Source organism: Bactrocera oleae, chromosome 5 (genome assembly GCF_042242935.1).
Source record: "Bactrocera oleae isolate idBacOlea1 chromosome 5, idBacOlea1, whole genome shotgun sequence".
NCBI lineage: Eukaryota > Metazoa > Arthropoda > Insecta > Diptera > Tephritidae > Bactrocera > Bactrocera oleae.
The window spans coordinates 57361114-57382356 of NC_091539.1; the positions used below are offsets into that span (position 1 = coordinate 57361114).

Genomic DNA, 21243 nt, shown 5'->3' on the forward strand with positions numbered 1-21243 from the left:
ATAACATAAATTATTCATTGTAATTTGAGCAAATTATATAATTTAAGAATAATACACCATTCAAATGGCTTTAAAACTGTTTCATAATTATATGTTCACAACATGCAATACTCTAGAATTATATAAAATTGAACTCACGTAAGTTAACTACGTTTTGTATTGTCGAAATGGCAAGCCTGTCAAAGTCGGAAAGTACTGAAAGTTTGGAAGGCAGGCATTTTGCGAATCGCACAATCTACTCTAGTACATTCATTCAACACACACAGAATTTTTCTAAGTTCCATTTTGTGTGGCGAGGCGAGACTTTGAAAAATTTTCATAGCACTTTTGCCTTTGCCGTGTGGCTCGTTGCTTTTACATTTCATCTCGTGTTAAGTGGCTGAAATAAGTAATTTTTAGCTGCTAATCGAAGCAGAGAAGTGTGTGCGTGGAATCTTCCGAATTTTCGTGTGAATTTTCGTAGTCGAGACTGTAAAAATGAGCGTGGATGTGGCACCCGAGAATGTAAGTAGTAATTATGGTAACGGTGAAATTTTATGTAATTTTTCAGATATTCCTCAAAACTATCACTAACGATTTTTACAAAAAAAAAATATGTTGAAAAACAAGTGTACATTGAAACGGAAATGTAGATGCATTTTCAGTGCAAATATAGTAAATATGTCAGCAATATTTAAATGTATATTTTTCTTTGTTTAAGTAGTAATTGTCTGTCTGTGCGATTTGTCGGGCCCCAACGCGATCGCCTTGAAATGAAAACGTCAAGTTTTTCATGAAAATGGCGACAAGTCCCCAACAGCATACATGGACAAAATGCAACACAACGGGCAAAATCAGCAAAAACACCAACAAAGAGAGTAATACTTGCTGTATTACCTGCGTTCCGAAGTAGTAGCAATGCAAAATTGAATCAAAAATCATTTATAATCTATTATTTGGCAAATTTTGGCCCAAAAACTCTTAATTGCCCATCCTCATTAGGTTTAGATTTAATGTGCGATGTTAATTATTTATATGCGGTACACTGTGTTTACGATGTATAAGCTTCAGTATTATAGTTTGCAGTATGCGGTTTTAGTAATATGCTGCTGCGATGTAGCTTTTTGGCTGGCTGCAACAGGGAAAGTCAAAGATGGAAGCAGCGTAACAAACGCAGCACTAAGTACAAGTAATAGTGAATACGAGTCGGTAGAGCGAGCGAGTGAGCCGTACGACATGTAAGGTTTTCGTAGACATTGTCGTGGTTGCTCGGTGGTAGCGTAAAATATTTCAGAGTCTTTTCTGGAACATCGGAGTATTGACTGTGAGTGTGGCAGGCAGATCAACCAACCGACGGGCTGATAATAGCGAAAACTTTTAATAAAATTTTCATAACATGACTGGAATTCTACGTGAATACACAATTCTATTATTTACATTTACGAAATTTATTTATTTATATCATAGGTAGTTTGGTTAATGTTTAAAGCAAGATGTATTCAGTTAAGTACTACAAGCGAATAATTCTGTATAATGCAACCTTCAGTGTAATGCAATATTAAATCTAGTTTGGTATTATGTGTGCAATATTAACAACAAATAACAAGTTATTTTCTTATTAGAGTATCAAGTAAGAAAATGTTATTGTTTGTTTAATATTAGAGATAAGAAGCATTGAAAACTAACCACCACAACCACCCTTTTCTTTTGTACCCCTTGATTTGTAAGTTGACTTCGCAATTAAATTTTCCAAGTATTAATTTTCACTTGTATTTTTCACCATTTTCGTTTTCTTCCATCCACTTTGAACATTCGCATTCCGTTTTTATTTACTTGTTTTTAGAAATATTGTTTACATTTACTTCCTTTACATCTGTATCTCTATATATGGTAAACACATATACGAATGAATATGTGCAGGTGAAGTAGGTACTTGTGTTCCAAAGAGTGGTTTCATTGCTTTATAATCGGAGATTTTTGCACTTATAAATATGTACGTATGCATCCATGTGAATACAACTGTATGGCCCATACGCAAGTAAAGTTGAACATATGCTTTACCTTGTTTTCATTTTAGGTTCTTTTCTCTTAAAACTTGCATTCTGTGTTAATGTTTGGTTGTTTTAATATTTTTAAAATTATGTGCTAATATTATTTTCATATTATTCCAGTTTTTGACTAAAAATTGCCAGCATCGCCACTCGTGTTGTATTGTATATTGACTTTCGGCTCTTTTAGTTTAAAATCAAGCAAATGTGGCTAAAAACCACTGCAGTTTATCAAATTAAAAAAAAAAAACAAGAAAAAAACGTCAACTTCGTCTGCACCGAAGTTATAATACCCTTCATATGTTCAAGTTTTTGTAAGAAAACTTGATTTTGATCGGTCGGTTTTTATGGCAGCTATATGCTGTAGTGACCCGATCTGAACAATTTCTTCGGATATTCTATTTTGTCCATACCAAATTGTGTGAAAATACTTTGTCAATTCAAAAAGTTTTCCATACAAGAAATTTATTTTGATCGTTAATTCTTTATGGCAGCTATATGCTAAAGTATTTTGATATCGGACAAATGAGCAGCTTTATGGAGAGAGAGAGACGTGATCAAAATTTCAGATCGATATCTCAAAAACTGAGGAACTAATTCATGTATATACAGACAGAAGGACAGACAGGCGGACATGGCTAAATCGACTCAGCTCGTCAAGCTGATAATTTACATATACGTATATGTATCACCTACGTTTCCTTTTCGGTGCTGCAAAATTCTTGCCAAACTTAATATATTCTGTTTAGGGTATAAAGATGCAATTAACATACATATGCACATCTACATATATGCGCATGTATGAATGTATATATACATACAAATATTTGTATCTACATCGGGCTAAAAATCTTGTAGGTTATTCGCCTCTTTTCTTTTTTGTGAGCATTCGTTGTTTTTAATATTTATTTTTCTCTTTGTTACCTGCCGCTGTCGTAGTTGAATGGTCTCCAGGTTGTGATCTTTTGCTGAGCTGATCGACAGTATTACGAATCTAATTCATATTAGTGTGAAATTAAAATAATGCCATTTTATATGTATGTAGTGTGTTTTTGCTTTCACTATTGCAGATTCTTATTCGATTGTATTGTATTGTTTTAAAGTACATATATTTATAAGTTTAAAGCTTTAATCACTAGTACATATAAATACATTTTTAGGTGTTTATACTTATTACACCTTTATACATACATATCTATCTCTTTTATCACGAAACTAAGTGACACACACTCAATAAAGAGAACATTATGTGATAAATATGTTAAGATCTTTTGAAGATCTCATTCGTCAATGCAAGAAAACAAAACATAGATGTAGATCAACATGTCGGAAATTCATCTTATATATACATTGTTGTATGTATGTACCCACATATCGATGTATATATAGCACCAAAAATCGTTCATTAACATTGTGTTGTCCCCAGGGGTACTGCATATACTACCTCACAAAAGAAAAGGTAAATTTTTTGGTTATTACTTTCAAGTGTGAGCGATAAGCAGCAATGCCCGAAAGCTATATCTATTGAAGCACACATTGCAAACAATATTACATATGTTTCATATATAAATGTATGTAATACATCTACGTCACACTGTGCTTTTATTTGTAATTAGTATGGGTACTGCTTACAACTAGATATTATAATATATTTATCTAAATCGATTCGATTTACAATAGAATAAATATAGCTTTAGAAAGAATTAAAGCTTGTTATATAATTATGAAACAATGACCTATATTAACTAGAAAGAATTATTAATGCTACTTACAGGGCAATAGCAATGGCAAAGACACCTAAGTTATCGACTATAGTTTTATATTTTTCTAGTTTTATTTATGCATAATATCGAAGAGCGTAAAGGTCGGCACGACGTCACATTGTTGTGAAACGCGTGTGAACGGAGGTGTGGACAACGTGTTCGTTGACTGATGCTAATAATTAATTTTTCTTTATGTTTTTCACATACAACTACAAACATACGTAAACTTTAGTTGTTGGTGTGTGTAGTTTCTATTTTGATTAATTGTCAGCTGAATGGGGTTACCTTTATCTAATTTAATATATTATTTGATTATTTTGATTTCGCGAGTTAGTTTGCATTTTTGAGTGTAAATTAGACAGCTAAACTATCGCTGGCAATTCTGCCTTATAATTGGGGGCAATATGTAACACGTGGTCAATTCCCTCACATGTTTTGTCAGTTGTTGTAGTTCTACAATTAAGTTTTGTGATATAGGAAACACAAAAAAAAAGTTAATTTCTCTAACCTCACAATACTGTGATTAGAAACTTGTTTTATGCTTCTTCGAGTTAACTGTGGAAAAAGATTATTGTTTTGTATGTGAACTAGTAGCGGTGCTAGTAGCGGAACAGGTTTAAAAAAATAATTCTTATATTACTTACTACTATAGTAATACAGTGCGTTTTATTATTTACTATATCGTTAAAGAACTTTTTTATCATATGTTTATGAATATACAATTATCATTAATATTAAAATATACATATGTTTTTATTTTTTAGGACATCAAGACGCAGAATGGGTCATCTGAACTGGTGCAAGTGAATGGTGTCAGTAATGGTCATCACAGTAGTAGCAGCAGCAGTAAACATAAATCCTCTAGTAAGGATAAACATCGCGATCGCGATCGTGATCACAAAAGTTCAAGCTCAAGTTCCAAGGATCACAAGAGCAGCAGTCGGTATGGCAACTAGTGCTACATTCAAATATTTGCAAAAAATTTAATGCTTTTTAATTGATTTTTTTTAGCGATAAAGATAAACACCATAGCAGTTCATCGTCCAGTAGTAAAGATAAACATCGGGATAAAGAACGCGATGGCAAGCATAGCTCTAGTTCAAGTTCGAGCCATCGTGATAAGGACCGTGATAAGGATAAAGATAGACACAAATCATCATCGTCATCGAGCTCTAGCCATCATAAAAGCTCTTCAAAAGATAAGGAACGCAAAGATAAAGATCGCGAGCGCAAAGAAAGCGGTAGCTCCTCATCGAGCAAAGATAAAGACAAGGAACGAGATCGCCACCACAAATCGTCTTCATCGTCATCATCTAGCACACGTGATAAGGATAAGGATCGCCATCGGAGTTCGTCGTCATCTTCGAAACACAAACATTCCAGCTCTAGTTCTTCAAAATCTTCATCCGGTGACAAATCAAAATTATTAGATGGAGAATTCATTAAACCAGAGCCGATCTCACAACCTTTAATTGATTCACAGTCAAATGGTTATAATACTGATTTTGTAGCACTTAGACCCGAACCAGTTGGTAACGACTATATGGACGAATCGAATACCGGTTTCGAAAATAGTCAAAATGGCAAGGATGGTTATGAAGAAAAGCCAGACATTAAAATGGAAGAACAAAATATTAATATTTCACAGGCTAGCTCATGTGATTATTCGATGTCACAATTTAAAGAGGATGAGCCTTCATTTGTCGTAAAAGAGGAGGCCAGTGCTGACGAAGATAGTATGTTCAAACAGGAGCGGGAAAATCAAGAGTACGAGGACGACGAGGAAGATGTCCCTTTGGCTATGCGTAAGACAAATACTAAAACCATTACTCCCATTGCTGAGGACGAGGATGATGAGGAGGATATACCACTAGCTAAACGTAAAATAAAAGCAGAGTTGGAAGAATATGACGATGAGGATGTGCCATTATTGGCAAGAAAGAAGGCTAAGAAAGAGTCGTCATCAGGGAAGTCCAAGAATAAAAAGAAACGTGTCAAGGAAGAGGAAGAAGAAGAGTATGGAGAGTCTAAGCCCAAGAAGAAAAAGACCAAGAAGGTACTTGTGCAAAAATTTGTAAGAATTATAGCATTAAAATAAAATCTTGCAGACCGAGCAACATACACAAGTTAAACAGGAGACTGTTTCGCCAACTAAACGCAAGAAGAAGGATGAAGAAGAAGAAGAAGTTTGGAGATGGTAAGAAATATTTCTGACATGTTAGGTTAATTCTTGGACTCGGACCTTACACGATTAAGAAATTGCTTTCAAGTTGCAATACACTTACACTTCTACTAAAACACTCTCACTTTTCTACTACTGCACTCTCACTTTTCGAACTTGAAAGCCGTCTTGATATCAATTTTCTCATTCAAGTCGAGTGGCAAGTTGACGATCAAGTTTGAACAGCTGATCAAATAGTTTTGCAAACAAATGATATGCAATTGTCGAGAATATGAATATTTCGTCATATTTATGCATTGATATCAAAATATAAGTATATAAGTATATCAATCCATTATATTATTAATATGAAAAAAAAATTCAAGTATTTTAAGCGATTTCGATGACAACGGCATTTCCGTTCCCACGACAGTCGGGTCTACGTAACCGGAACGGACCCGGACTGTCAACTCGGTAGAATTCTGCCGCTACAACAACAACAACAACAACAGCATTTTGAAAATAATATTGATTATCAAGTTGCTTGCAGCTTACGTCACGGCTTTCAATGTAAATCAATTTTGATAAGCAGTTTGTGTGATTAACTTAAAGCAAATTCTTGATCGTAACTGCAGCGTTAGTTAAACATAGAAATTTTAATGCGTTGTCAGCTGACTTTGGGCTCGATAACAGCTGATGTCAGTTTTAGAGCCCTTGTGTGATTGGAACAGTTTCGGAGGCTGTGTACTTGTCATATTGGCCGAACAATATTTGAGGTTAGGTTTTTATGTCATTTTACTTCAATTTAGTATTTTCGTGTTCGGTGTGTGGTTTGCGTAATGTGGCTAACATCACCACTGCATCTCGATGGCGAAGGCAACAAAGGTGTTTATTTACGCAAGCGAACGTGTTGTCTTCGCCATATGCAGCGGAAAGTCTGCTAATTTGAATCGTATCACTTGCGCTGCTCGTACGACTGCACATGCTACGAACTTAAGAACAAAAACAACAATATCATCTAGTACCCAACCTGTAGTTAAGACAGCCAAGAAATTGACAACTAAGCTCACTGTTCTAAATAAAAATTTCAGGTGGGAAGAAGAAAAGCGTGAAGATGGTGTAAAGTGGAATACGTTAGAACATAAAGGTCCCGTTTTTGCGCCACCCTATGAACGTGTGCCGAAGCATGTACGTTTCTATTACGACGGCAAACCCATGGAATTGTCTTCAGAGACTGAGGAGGCAGCAACATTCTATGCAAAAATGTTAAATCACGATTATTGCACAAAACAAATATTTAATGATAATTTCTTCAAAGATTTTCGCAAGAGTATGACATCGAAAGAACGTGAAATAATCAGAGACTTTAATAAGTGCAATTTTGAGGAAATGTTCAGATATTTCACCGCAGAATCCGAAAAACGTAAAAGTGCTACAAAAGAGGAGAAACTGGCTAAAAAGTTGGAAAACGAAGCATTAATAAAGGAGTACGGTATATGCATCATTGATGGCCACAAGGAAAAAATAGGCAATTTTAGATTGGAACCGCCAGGACTGTTTCGCGGTCGTGGCGAACATCCAAAAATGGGTATGATTAAACGTCGCATACAAGCGGAAGATGTGTCTATTAACTGTGGCAAAGATTCGAAAATTCCACCGCCACCACCGGGTCACCGGTGGAAGGAGGTGCGTCATGATAACACAGTAACATGGTTGGCATCTTGGACAGAGAATGTGCAAGGCCAAGTCAAGTATATTATGTTGAATCCCTCGTCTAAGTTAAAGGGTGAAAAGGATCACGTAAAATATGAAACTGCCCGACGTTTAGCTAAATCTATAGATAAGATACGTGCCACATATCGTGATGAATGGAAATCAAAAGAGATGCGTGTCCGCCAACGCGCCGTCGCTTTATATTTCATTGATAAATTGGCTCTAAGAGCTGGTAATGAAAAGGACGAAGATCAAGCTGATACCGTAGGTTGTTGTTCGCTTCGCGTTGAGCACGTTAAATTAGAAAAACAATTAAATGGTAAAGAGAATGTTGTCGTATTTGATTTTCTGGGTAAAGATTCAATTCGCTACTACAACGAAGTTGAGGTTGAAAAACGAGTATTTAAAAATCTAGAACTATTTTTGGAAAATAAAAAGGAAGGTGACGATCTGTTTGACCGTCTTAACACGCAAGTGCTCAATGAACATTTAAAGGAGCTTATGGAAGGTGCGTAAATACAGATATATAATTAAAAATAGATTATAAATATTTTTATTATTATTATAATTTATAGGACTCACTGCCAAAGTGTTCCGTACCTACAACGCCTCAATTACATTACAAAACCAGTTGGATTTACTTACCGAAGAAAGTATGTCGCCTGCGGAGAAGTTACTTGCCTATAACCGCGCTAATCGTGCAGTAGCCATATTATGTAACCATCAACGTTCAGTACCGAAGGGGCATGAAAAGTCAATGGAGAACTTGAAGGAGAAGATACGTCAGAAACGCGAGATGATTGATGAAACCGAGTCGGATTATCATGTAAATTAAACAATTATTGGCAGCAAATGCATTTTTTCAACAAACTATAACTTCGTTTGATTATAGGATCTTAAAAGAGCTGCCAAGCGTGGATCGGTAAAAGAACGTGTTATGGCTGACAAGAAGGCAAAGACGTTGGAAAGATTAAAAGAGCAGCTAAAGAAATTAGAATTACAAGAGACTGATAGGGATGAGAATAAGACGATTGCATTGGGCACCTCTAAGTTGAACTATTTAGATCCACGTATTACTGTCGCATGGTGGGTAGAATGTAACGTAACGTTACAATACTTTATACAACAAATCATACACAATGCTTAATTACATCAACTAAATATATGCAAATTTGTTTGCAGGTGCAAGAAGCATGGAGTGCCAATTGAGAAAATCTTCAATAAAACTCAAAGAAATAAATTCATGTGGGCTATACATATGGCTGATGAAAATTATCGCTTCTAAATACATAGCCGACGGCAGTGGCAGTCGAATTCGGCTGCAAGTATGTCGTATAAACGTAGATAAATGTTGAAGGTTTAATGTAGCATTCTACCCTCCCCGAATGCTGCAGCACTACTACTACCACCACCCACCACTTAACGCTGTAGATGAATGCATGATGAATTTAAGCGAAAGAAAGAAATATCAAAATCGGCGACGTCATTAATGCTTATTGAAACAGCAGACGGCAGATTGAGTTGGGAGACATTAAAATATGCCTCAAACTATTTCATAATATATGTATGAATTAACTACATACATATATGCATATTATCCATAGTATATAACGTTTAGTAAGTAACAATCAACTTATTTCATTATTAACTATGATAGACACAACAATACTTGCAATACTTGCAATACATTTGTATACATAATATAATATGTATGCCTAGTTATGTAAGTTAATAGGAATAGTTTGCCATTTTATGTGTGAATGGCAACAGACTGTTCTCCTTATTATCATGAACACACACACACACAACCACGTATACATCCACACACACTCAAACAAACAAAAAAACATTTAGTAGAACGTATTAGCGTACAAACTTTAGCAATTTTTGAAAGTTAAAATTTTGTTTTTATTTATAAAGCACGACAAATATTAAAATCACACAAAAAAAAAACGTAAATTGAAATGAAAATTTGCATATTTAAATGGAAGTGCGACGCAGAGCATACAGCGGCAAGGCGATTTTTACTGGAACAGTGCGCACTAATTAAGTTTTAGTAGAATTTTTTTTTTTTAAGCATGTATACATAAATACTAGTGTGTTTTCTTTTTTGATTTTTCCTCAAGGAAGGGCACACCACTGCATATACAGACATATATATATATGTACTATATATGTATATGTTAAATAAACATTATTTGAGTTAAATCAATTTTTAGCATAATTCATTACAATTTTATCTTATCTAAATGTAAGAAAATACACTATATAATATAATAATAAAAATAATTTATAAGTCGTCAGAGCAAGTGGAGAGGGAAAACCGCTTCTTTCTCTCAAATATGAGGTAAATGAAACACAAATTTATCAATGTAGCGGGCTAATTCAGAATTTTCCCAATTAATGTGTAATAATTTAGATTCGATCTTAAATGCAAGTATGCAAACATTCGGCGTAAGCATTGAAAAAAAAAAACTAGACTTTTAATTAAACAAGAAAATAAAATAAGAAACACATGCAATTTAGTTTATGATTTATTATTTCTTGATTGTTTTTTTTTTATTTGTTTTTGTTTTTAATCTATACATAATGAGACACATTTTAATTGTAATTACAAAAAAAAAAAATAAAAATAATGATAGTATATTTATATATACATACATACATGTATATGTATGTGCGCGAATACATAAGTATGTATTTTCAACAAGTTAAACGTTTAAAAAGAAACTTTTTTGTACCCACACTTTCCAATATACATGCCACAATACAACGTACACACATACATGCATATATATATTGAGTTGTTTTTGTATTATTTAAGTTACAAAACAGAAATATATCAAATATTGTAATGTAAAAAAATAGAAAAGCATTTACTTTGATTATTTATGGAGTTACATAAGCGGAACTAAACTGGATTTTTTGCCGGACGAATGCTAGCACCCCAGCAGTCAGAGTTACCTAAAACTAGATCAGGGTATTATTTTGCTACTACAAAAACAATAACAACAACGCAACTTTTTTTTTAATTAAAAAAACAATAACAACAACGCAACTTTTTTTTAAATTAAAAAAACAATAAAAACAACCCATCTTTTTTTTAAATTAAAAAAACAATAAAAACAACCCATCTTTTTTTTAAATTAAAAAACAATAACAACAACGCTACTTTTTTTTATTAAAAAAACAATAACAACAACGCTACTTTTTTTTATTAAAAAAACAATAACAACAACGCTACTTTTTTTTATTAAAAAAACAATAACAACAACGCTACTTTTTTTTATTAAAAAAACAATAACAACAACGCTACTTTTTTTTATTAAAAAAACAATAACAACAACGCAACTTTTTTTATTACAAAAACAATAACAACAACGCAACTTTTTTTTTATTACAAAAACAATAACAATAGCGCAACTTTTTTTATTACAAAAACAATAACAACAACGCAACTTTTTTTTATTACAAAAACAATAACAACAACGCAACTTTTTTTATTACAAAAACAATCACAACATTAATTGTGGCAACAAGTTCATGCTGTTAACCATTATTAGCTCTGAAGCGGTGACAGCGCAAATGCGATAACGGTGAGTGGTTGCTCGAGAGTTACTTTTATATATAAATATGTATATATATATAATTATTTTTAATTAGCATAATAATTATTTATTATTAAAAATAGTTTTATAAAAGTCTTAAATATATCTTCGTTAAGCCGGTCTGGTACCATTTTTGTTTGGCGAAATTTCTTACATATAATTTATCTAAGTAACAATTGAATGCTTAGTTAGAGTACTAAAAAGTTAATATTCCTCGCACACATCTTTGCATTTTGTAAACAAACATTTTTTTACTACAATTTAGAAGTCTGCAATGTTTAATCAAGCAATTTACCATGAAAATAGTTAAGCCCAAAAATATCTTGGTTTAATTGGCGTACCATGAGAAGACATTGAGATTAGGTGAAAAGGCTAACAAAAAATAATTTTTTTTTTTATAAAATACCAGCGGGTATAAATAATAAATGAAAAAAAATCAAAGCAAAGTAAACATAAATTAAGCTGAACATATACATACTTACTAGTTTTATAAAGCAAGTATTTTATAGAAAGAAATATAAAAATAAAATTTGAGAAAACATTAACTCGTGCTTATTGCAAACAAGTTTGGAGTCAATAACAGCAAAAAAAAAAAATTATAAATAATAATATGAAAATAGAAATAGTATAAAAAATTTAACTACAAGAACACTCGAGAGCAAAATCAATTAAACATGCCTAAATTAAATATTTTATGACACAAAAGCACTCAACATTAGCATAATAAATTAATATTTCGTCGTATACATATAAATAAACAGATCGTACGCATATCTGTTCAAGAATCAACTCCTCTTTTGTTTAAACTAATCAATAGGCGGTGTGCAATTAATGCGGAAAGACAAATAAAAAGAAAAAATTATTTATACATATGTATGTATGTGATAAATATGTACGTATATATGCATGTAAGTTGCAAAACGACTAAATTACTAAAATAATTCGCAACAAACACACACATTTAGTTGCACATACAAAATTACGTATGTATGTATCGTATTTCAAAGGATAAATAAAATTTAGAAAATACACACATGTAAATTTGTTTGTTTTTGGAAAAGTAAACCAAAAGAAAATATTAAGAGATTTGCCAAAAAAGAAAAAAAAAGAAAAAAAAGTTTACCACTGTACTTATTTAGATTATATTATATTTATATGTATAGGTAGGTATGTCTACATACTATTCGGGAATGATCCACCAAATTGTGGACTTTCCTTTTGCAAAGTTGTTTTTTTTTTTTATAGTAAGCAAGCAAGCTTTCCAGCGCTTTGAACAGGGTATATTAAGTTTGCTACGAAGTTTGTAACACCCAGTAGGAAACGTCGCAGATCCAATAAAATATATATGTATATATATGATCAGCAAGATGAGCTGATTTAGTCTGCCTGTCTGTATGCATACGGTTTTTGAGATATCAATTTGAAATTCTACACAAGCACTTTTCTCCCCAAGAAGCTGCTCATTTATCGAAACCGCCGGTATCAGACCACTATAGTTTATAGCTGCCATACAAACTGAACGATCAAAATCAAGTCGTTGCATGGAACATTTTTTTATTTTACAGGATATCTGCACGAAATTTGACATAGCTTGTTGTCCCAAACAACGGTACCACCTTGACATTATAGCTGCGGTTCAACCGAAGTTAACGTTTTTTCATGTGTTGTTTTTTTTCTTTTTCGGCGTTGATTGTTGCCTAAGGTTATAGCGTTAACTTCCGAAGAAATTGTTCAGAAATTGTTACCACGACAAGGGGTCTAAGTAAACGGAGCGAACACGGATTTTTATCCGGCCAAGGGCTGTCAACTTGGCATCATTGCTCGAGACTACTTCAGTAATGTTTTCTGCCGCTACAACAAATTGTTCAGTTCACTCAGTTGCCATACAAACTGTTCGATCCATATCGAGTTCTTGTATGGAAACTTGTTTTTTTATTTGTAAAGGCTGTTATAGTTTCGCTGCAAACGAAGTTAACGTTTTTTCTGGTTTTTTTTGTTTTTATTAATGTTTTTCTACAAAGTAATATCTATTGTTAGTCCTCCAAATATTTCTGATCAATATATCATTTTACATGCATATCAACGCATTTCTCTCAACGGGTTTCAATTCTAATTGATCTCAACAAACTGTAAAAGAAACTACATACATTTATTTATTTAAATTTATATTTATGATATTCATATGTTTATCGCAAAATATATTGATTTATATCGTTTAAAAAAAAATAATGAAAATCAAAATCAAAAATTATTCTGTTAATATACATACATACATTTATTTCGATATTTTGCACTTTGTAATAATTTCAATTATTATTCAACACTAAGACAAACATATTAACAAACCGACAATTAGCTATCATCAACTTATGACTAATGTATATAACCTCCAAAAATTCCATTTTGCAAACGTACTGCTTTTGTATTAACTTGTGTGTTTGTTTTTCGCAAATGTTCATATGTATGTGTGTACGTTTGCATACTCAACCAGCGCAACATTTAGGCAGAAACTCCGCTTAAATGCAGCAAAAACGAATAAATGTTTTTTTTTTCATTATTTGTTAAATACGTGGAATATAAGTTTAGACCGCAAATAATCTAGACACAATTTGTAAATAAGGCAATTATATTAACCGGTTGCACGAAATTATTCCTTTTGCGGTTTTAGCTAAATGCCAAAAAAAAAAATAAAATAAAAATCACTACTTTCTACAGTATATCGAACACTAATGTTTTCATAGAGTCGTGAGATTTTTTTTGTATATATTAGACATTGAGTGTTTATCTTCTTCGTAGAAGTACAAGCGGTGTACATTTCTAAATGCTTCGCTGTAAATATTTTATAAATTTTAAAATTTTTATACATATATTTTTTTTCTTTTAATTTTTTTTTTTAATACATATATCTTTTTTTTTAATACATATATCTTTTTGCATTAGCGCGAAATTCGTTTACATTTATATTTTGTTTAAGCGTTTAAATTAATAGCAGAGCATTAAGTAATCATTCTCATCAAACTTAGCCACGCACCCGTTGTTGCTGTTATTAAGTCATTAATGCGCGATAATCGTTTTTAAGAAATAAATTCTTGAGAAATGCTATCGTGTACAGTTGTAGTACAGCTGAGAGTAGCAAGCGAATGTCGTAACTTGCAACAATTGGACATGCAAATAAGCAGTTATATATTGCATTATATTCAAACAGATAACATAAACTTAAGCATTAAATAACTACAGATACGCAAAACTAAAATAATACATTGTAAAAATAATTGCTAGCAACAAAAAAATAGCAATAGCATATACAAGCATAGTATAGATATTAAATTTAATTAATTGCATTAATACGAGCAGTATTACTGCCATCGCCACCGCCACCGCCGCCGTCATTACTGCTACCGCCACTAGCGCTACCGTCTACGCCGCTCATACCGCTGCTATCGGCAGTACCTGTCGACAATGTGCCACCAATGTCGCTGGATATGAAACGATGCATGAAATCGCGACAGCGCGTCTCACGATAAAAATCGCGACCTGCGTGTGCAGTGCTGCGCAGCAATACACGCCCAAAAACGCTGGCTGTGGGAGCAAAAATACAATTAGTAAATAATTTGTGTGGTTTTTTTTGGTTTGTTTTTATCATTTTGAAAAAAAAAAATTTTATTATTATTTATTGTTTAAATTTAATTTTTTTTAAATTTTTATTGTTTAAATTTTTTTTTTTTTTAATTTTTATTGTTTAAATTTTTTTTTTTTTAATTTTTATTGTTTAAATTTTATTTTTTTAAATTTTTATTTTTTATTTCTTTATTTTTTTAATTTAATTTTATTTTTTAATTTTTGTTTTTTGCTTTTTTATTTATTATTTTTTAATTTGTTATTATTGGTCTAATTTTTAATTTTATATTCTAATTTTTTTTATTTTATTTTTTAAATTTTTGTTTTTTGCTTTTTTATTTATTTTTTTTTATTGGTAATTTTTTGTCTAAGTTTTGATTTTTTTATATAATTTTTTTTAATTAAAATTTTTTTTAAATTAAATTTTTTTAAATTAATTTTTAGTTAGTGTGTATGTACATACCGACGTGCTGTAAATTATAGTACTGCCGCTCTATGCCTTGGCGTAGAAACATGCATAAATGCACGAAGACATTGCGACGTGGTGAGCTCAGCAATGATATCAACTCCATGGCTTCAGCGGCCGTATTTGTTTGCAGTAAATCTTCGACAAACGGATCCAGTAATGGCTTCTCGGGCAAGTCTAATAGCATGAGTAGCGCTTCAGCAGCTGCCAGTGGTGTACCGGCTGATTTGTGCAAAGAAGAGAAATTACTGCTAAATAGCAAGAGAGAATTTCCAAACATGCGTTTACTTACGAAATTCCTCGCTCGACCACGTGTCCAACCAGTCGCGTATAACATTAAATTGCAAGCTGCGCGCATGTTTATATTCCAATGTTTCGAAAGCACCCTCCACTTTATCGCCTTGCTTGTGTAGAAAGTCGATAAGAAAGAAAAACTCGCGTGGCATTGTTACACGGAATTCCGGTGAGTCATCGTTCATCTGAAATACAAGTGGACGCGGTTAAACAAGAAATTAACACACTGTTTTTTGCATTACTAACCAAATTTTTAATCTGTGCTTGCGTATACGTGTTGAGCGGTTGATTGGTGCGACAAAGCGTTTCCACCGAAAGACCAAAACAACTAGGCTTGTATTCACCGGTGACTGTTAAAAACATATCTGGTCCATTTTTTACATGCAATATTAATATGTCGAAATCGAATTTCCAATTGGTCGTGCGTATCTTTTTCAACAAACCCGTTATCGAACGCACATCTGCCAGCAACTTGACACGCACACGTTTGGTGCTATCGGTCATTAGTGTTTCGGCGCGCGGTTCGACTTGCAACCACTTTTCACATATATCATTTAAAGGTGGGTCTTTGATTTTGAACATAAATTCCACTGGCATTGGACAGTTATTCGAGACAGTGAAATCACAAACGGCCAGTTCGTTGAAATGTACGACACCGAAATCGAGCACGGTTTTATCGACACTGATTTGTGGTTGATTCTCATTTTCACGTTTATCAACCAGCTTCAAGACTTCCTCGTGTATGCGTTTGTAACGCTTCTCATCTTTTGTTTTGATTTTTATACGAAATATTGCATAAACAGGCTTGTGATCACTCTGCCGTATATCCATAATGCTATTGTAAGCCAACTGCTCAATGCGTACACCCTTCCAGAGCACGCGATCACAGTATGCTGGCGCACGTTGTTTCTCACTGAAAGCGTTAACAAAATGTTAAGAACATTAAATCATGTAATTTAGCATTAAATATCGCACCTGCTGTCAAAATTGTCTGTGCCTACATCATACTTGTAGGTGGGTCGAAATTTGATACGTCCTTCACTGTAACCATCAAAGCAGTTGCCTTTACCCATTTCAATGCGCAACTGATCATACTTCATAAGTACATCGTAAGCGTTTGGTGAAGCGCGATTACATGGCAATTGCAAGCCAGGCGGCTCTTCAATGCGATAATTTAAGTCACCAATCCAAAAGATGTGGCTGTGAAAATGAAAAAAAAACGTTTAAAATGCAGTTCTTTGTAATTAAAATGCTTATGTGTATTATAGATCAATTCCTTTACTCACTCATGATCGTTAATGGTACGTTTAAGATCATCATCGAAAACTAAACCACGTACGATACCCGCATAATCTTCATTACGTGCCTCAATGAAAGCCATGTGAGCCGCTAAATGTGAGTTAACAAAGCAGAGATTTCCTTCATTCAGTTGTATGCTCACCGCAACACCACCTTTATTGCCCAGTGTGTTGAAAACGCCGCGCGCAACTGTCTTGACACGACAACGCGCTATATATGGCCGCAATTGTTTACGTATGATAATTGTTAACATCATGCCTACTAGACGCACGCTAGTTAACTCCTCGTATTCGCCATTTTTGTGTAGACTTGACAACATTTTACTTCTGCATTGTGAACGTTAGATTAATTATCAATTAAATTATATTTTTATTAGCTAAAACTCACATCCACATGGGGTCAGGGCGATTTTCGCTGAAAGTTATGGCTTTGGCTGATGTATCCAGCTCTTGTAGCGCAATGGCATATATGTCGGCTGGTTGGTCGCCATTTGATAGCCACAAGTGCAATGGACTGTCACTATATGGTTTATTATTTACATTCCAAGTGCCGCAATACACACTAAAAAATAAAAACAAATAAAAAATAAATTAAAAAAAACACTGTTGATTCCATAGTTATAGTTTGAAAGCATGCGTAAAAACGTACATAAAATCCTTGAAAACAATATATTCATTTTCACGTCGTTTCAATTCTTGCTTTACTTCGCCGATTTGTCGGTAATCGTTAAGCCAGCTATAACTCAAAATCGATTCCGTGGCCGCGGTTGAGTGTGTCATTGAAAATTTAGCTGATATGATTTGCGCATGAAATGTTTCGAAATCAGATGCGCCCTCGGCTGTTATGATTGGGTAGTAGAAATATTTCACGGCCGTCTCATCGGCTGTTTTTAGATCGAATTGCAATTGCGATATGGAACCCTTTTTATCTGAATTTGTGAGCACACATTAGTTTCATGTTAACTTGAACATATACATACAAATATTCATAAATCAAAGATATTTACCACAACACATTTGAAAAGTTTCATTTAACGCGAAAATCTTATCAATAGACAAGTCATTGACGTTGCGTGGCGGTAAGCGCGCTGTTGCAAGTGAGAAAACTGCGTAGGTGCCGCCTACCACTGAGACTACTAACGCCAATAAGCGACTTCGATGCTCTTGTCCAATGATTTGATAGGCTTCGAAAATCTTGAAGAAAAATTTTCAATAATTTTAGTGTATTTATAAAATATTAGGTTTGCTTACCGATAAGACTTTTTCGTTGTCCTTGAATTTTCGTTGCACTATTTCAATTGTATTTAAAGATATTTCTCCATCTCTCATGTCATTATCTGTGACTCCACTTCCTATTAATCCTGAGCTGGAAACGGCCGCCGATATCGTTGGTATACTATTTAACGACGATAGCGTTGTTGACTTCGACGTCATGGCCGGATCAGTGTTCATCTTCCTTTATGTTAGTAATTTCCAATTCTAACTATAATTATAAATATTTCAGAATAATTTTTTTTTGTTGCTATTTTTAGTTATTTTTACACTCTGTTTTGTTTGTACAAAAACGTCATCGATAAGATACGACGTTTGCGTCAGTATGTGGGACTTTACTACTGCAGTGAATACCAAAGCGTTTTGGGTGTTGTTTTGCTTTCCATTATAAAATTTTCGTTTTTCACGTCACTAATATTGATTTTTGCTATTCAATGAAACAAGCAATATTTACGTTAAAGCGCAGTATGAATCTGGCTTGAATTGCACTTTGCTATGTTTTAAATCTGTTAATTAACTTATTTATATACTTCAAGCGAATAAAATTTACGATTTTAGTTCGCTGCTGCTGTTCTGCTACTTTGACCGTTGAAAATTCATTGACAACTACAAAACGTCAGATAAGGCATTGCCAACGCCAGAATATATTTCACAATTTAAATTTAAAAATTTTTGAATATATTATCCGATTTAAACTAACTTACTTTTTATTCAAAGCAAAGTCAACGTTATTCTCAATATAAAAAAACATCTTTTGTAATAAATCTTAAGTTGTTTTTCGCAAATAATTAAAATAAAAATCACACGACGCATAATTTGTTGTCCGTCAATGTGCTACAGTGTTGCTTGCGTTGACAGCTTAATATTGTTCTTTCCTTTTCCTTCCACTTCCGTAGTTATTTTGACATTTTCAGTTAGTCGCGTGATTTAAACCGCGCAAAATATTGCAAACATATGCTACAATAAGTGTCAATGTACAACAACTTAAATGATTGTAGCTCAACTTTTCTGGTTGTGATCATTTTCACACAATTCCGCTTGCAGTTGCTTGTCTGATTCGCTTTTTTGCATTTTATTTTTTCACTTCCTTTTCGTGCGTGTTTGACGTTTCCGTTACAAACGGTATTTAAAAAACAGCATTTTACTATTTTATGTAGTGCAAACAATATAATAAAGAAATTTCTTGTTAAGTGTTAATATAGAGATATGTACATATGTAGTGTGTATGTGTTCGATTACGATATGTTATTTTTTGTTTGCGACGGTGATACAAATATTTAATACTTGCTTGAAAACGAAGAGCAAATTTGGAAATGTCTTAGTAAAGTAAGTCATATTATATAAAAATGTTTACAAAAATTGAAACTTAGTTATTTAATACATTATTTTAACTGATAGTTGACACGTTTACTTATATTTTCCAATTTATATGGAAATTCGCTAATAATATTAAGTGTAACCAGGGTTTCAAATTTTTTTATTCCGAAATTTTGTATTAGAGATTATATTACCCAATTTTATTTAAAAATTCGGAATTAAGAATTGAATTTATAATACAAGATGTTTGGAATTAAAAATAAAAATTTAAATTTTAAATTAATAATTAATACAATTTTCAATTTAAAATTTTTAAACTCAAACATCTTAGCTTAAAATTTAAGAAAGTATTTTTAATTTACTAACTTTAGAGATATGTAAATAAAAAATATTTGTTAAATTAAAAGCTGGAAATAGCAATTAAATATAAATAAGACAAAAAAGGTAAGCTGTGATGATATTTTATTAAAAATAAGCTTTTCTTTTGAAAAGATGTTAGAACACGAGTACGCAAGCCTGAAAAATTTATATGTTAAAACAATTTTTGTTATAAGCTTCGGACTAAAAATATTTTTAATATTTTTTTTTAATTTTCAATCTGATATTTCGGATAAAAAATAAATTTTAATTAAGATTCTTGGGATTACCAAGCAAAACAATTGTTTTATTTGTTGTTATTTGTTTATTGAATATAACTTTTGTAGTTTTTTGTAATCCCGAAAATCTTAATTAAAAATAATTTTAAAATTTCCAAGCCCAAACATCGGATTGAAAAGTTGAAAATAAATTTTTAATCTCAAATACCGTATTGAAAAATAAAAAAATTTTTAAATTCAAATACAACACAAGTCAAAAAAAAATATTAATTTCAAGTTTTTTTTTTTAAATTAACAAAAGGAATGGTTTTTGAATTCACATTTTTTCGCGCTTGCATACTTTGTATTCTTCCATTTTGAACTAGAGCTCGCATAGAGCCATCATTTTTAATACTCCAGAGTAGAAGTCTGCAAACTTACACTTTCAAAAGATTTATATTTTATTAAATTATTTAATTTTAATTTTTAATTCCGATTTCGCAACTTTAATTTTAGATTAAAAATAAAAATTGAAATTTTTAATTCTCAGATTTTTAATCCTCACATAAAGAGGGTATTATTTTTTAAGAAAATATTCAGCTATTAAACTCACTAATTTCAGAGTTTAAAATTAGTATTTTTTGTTCTTTTCGTCCACAGTTTGTAAGAATATCAGTGTGTCTTTTTGGTGCTTCGGAAATGACTTTTTGTCACTCAACCCTTTAGCGAACTGATATTTTTGCCCTGAATGTGTGTGGAGATATTATTTAAATACATACATATTTGTATGGTTTCTCGTTTTTTGAACATTTTTGTGTACATAGATGTGGAATTATTTCGCGCTTTAACGTTTCAACGGTATTTCAATTCTGGGAGCGCACCTACTAATGTTTTTTGTTGTAAATGCCATTGCCCAGCTGACAATTTGAATTGTAACAGAGAAATCTCTTGCTTGTTTGCATCTAAGTTTGTATGTATTGTATATATGTATGTATGTGTAAACCAAGTTATTTTGGTGAATTTTTGTACGTACATCTTCGTCAATCACCGTCAATGCGATTTCATTGAGTCTTTAGTAGTGTGTGCAATTTCAACAATTTTCCAATAGCATGTCATACTTTTATTTTGAGT

At 32.4% G+C, this 21243-nt stretch overlaps 2 protein-coding genes across 2 annotated transcripts; one reads left to right on the forward strand and one right to left on the reverse strand.

Annotated features, from left to right (window-relative positions):
• The first annotated feature begins 236 nt into the window (after positions 1–236).
• On the forward strand, positions 237–10189 carry Top1 (topoisomerase 1). Its single transcript, XM_014230140.3, has 8 exons — positions 237–504; positions 4555–4733; positions 4802–5846; positions 5899–5987; positions 7043–8172; positions 8240–8490; positions 8557–8750; positions 8847–10189. The coding sequence occupies exons 1-8, from the start codon at positions 478–480 to the stop codon at positions 8947–8949; spliced, it is 3018 nt and encodes a 1005-aa protein (XP_014085615.2). The 5' UTR covers positions 237–477; the 3' UTR covers positions 8950–10189.
• Positions 10190–13520: 3331 nt separating this feature from the next.
• Ocrl (Oculocerebrorenal syndrome of Lowe) lies at positions 13521–18815 on the reverse strand. Its single transcript, XM_014230167.3, has 11 exons — positions 18491–18815; positions 18200–18431; positions 17956–18142; positions 17598–17877; positions 17337–17510; positions 16937–17275; positions 16626–16850; positions 15897–16563; positions 15649–15835; positions 15354–15578; positions 13521–14851 (listed from the first exon to the last, which is right to left on the reverse strand). The coding sequence occupies exons 2-11, from the start codon at positions 18398–18400 to the stop codon at positions 14601–14603; spliced, it is 2736 nt and encodes a 911-aa protein (XP_014085642.2). The 5' UTR covers positions 18401–18431; positions 18491–18815; the 3' UTR covers positions 13521–14600.
• Positions 18816–21243: the final 2428 nt, after the last annotated feature.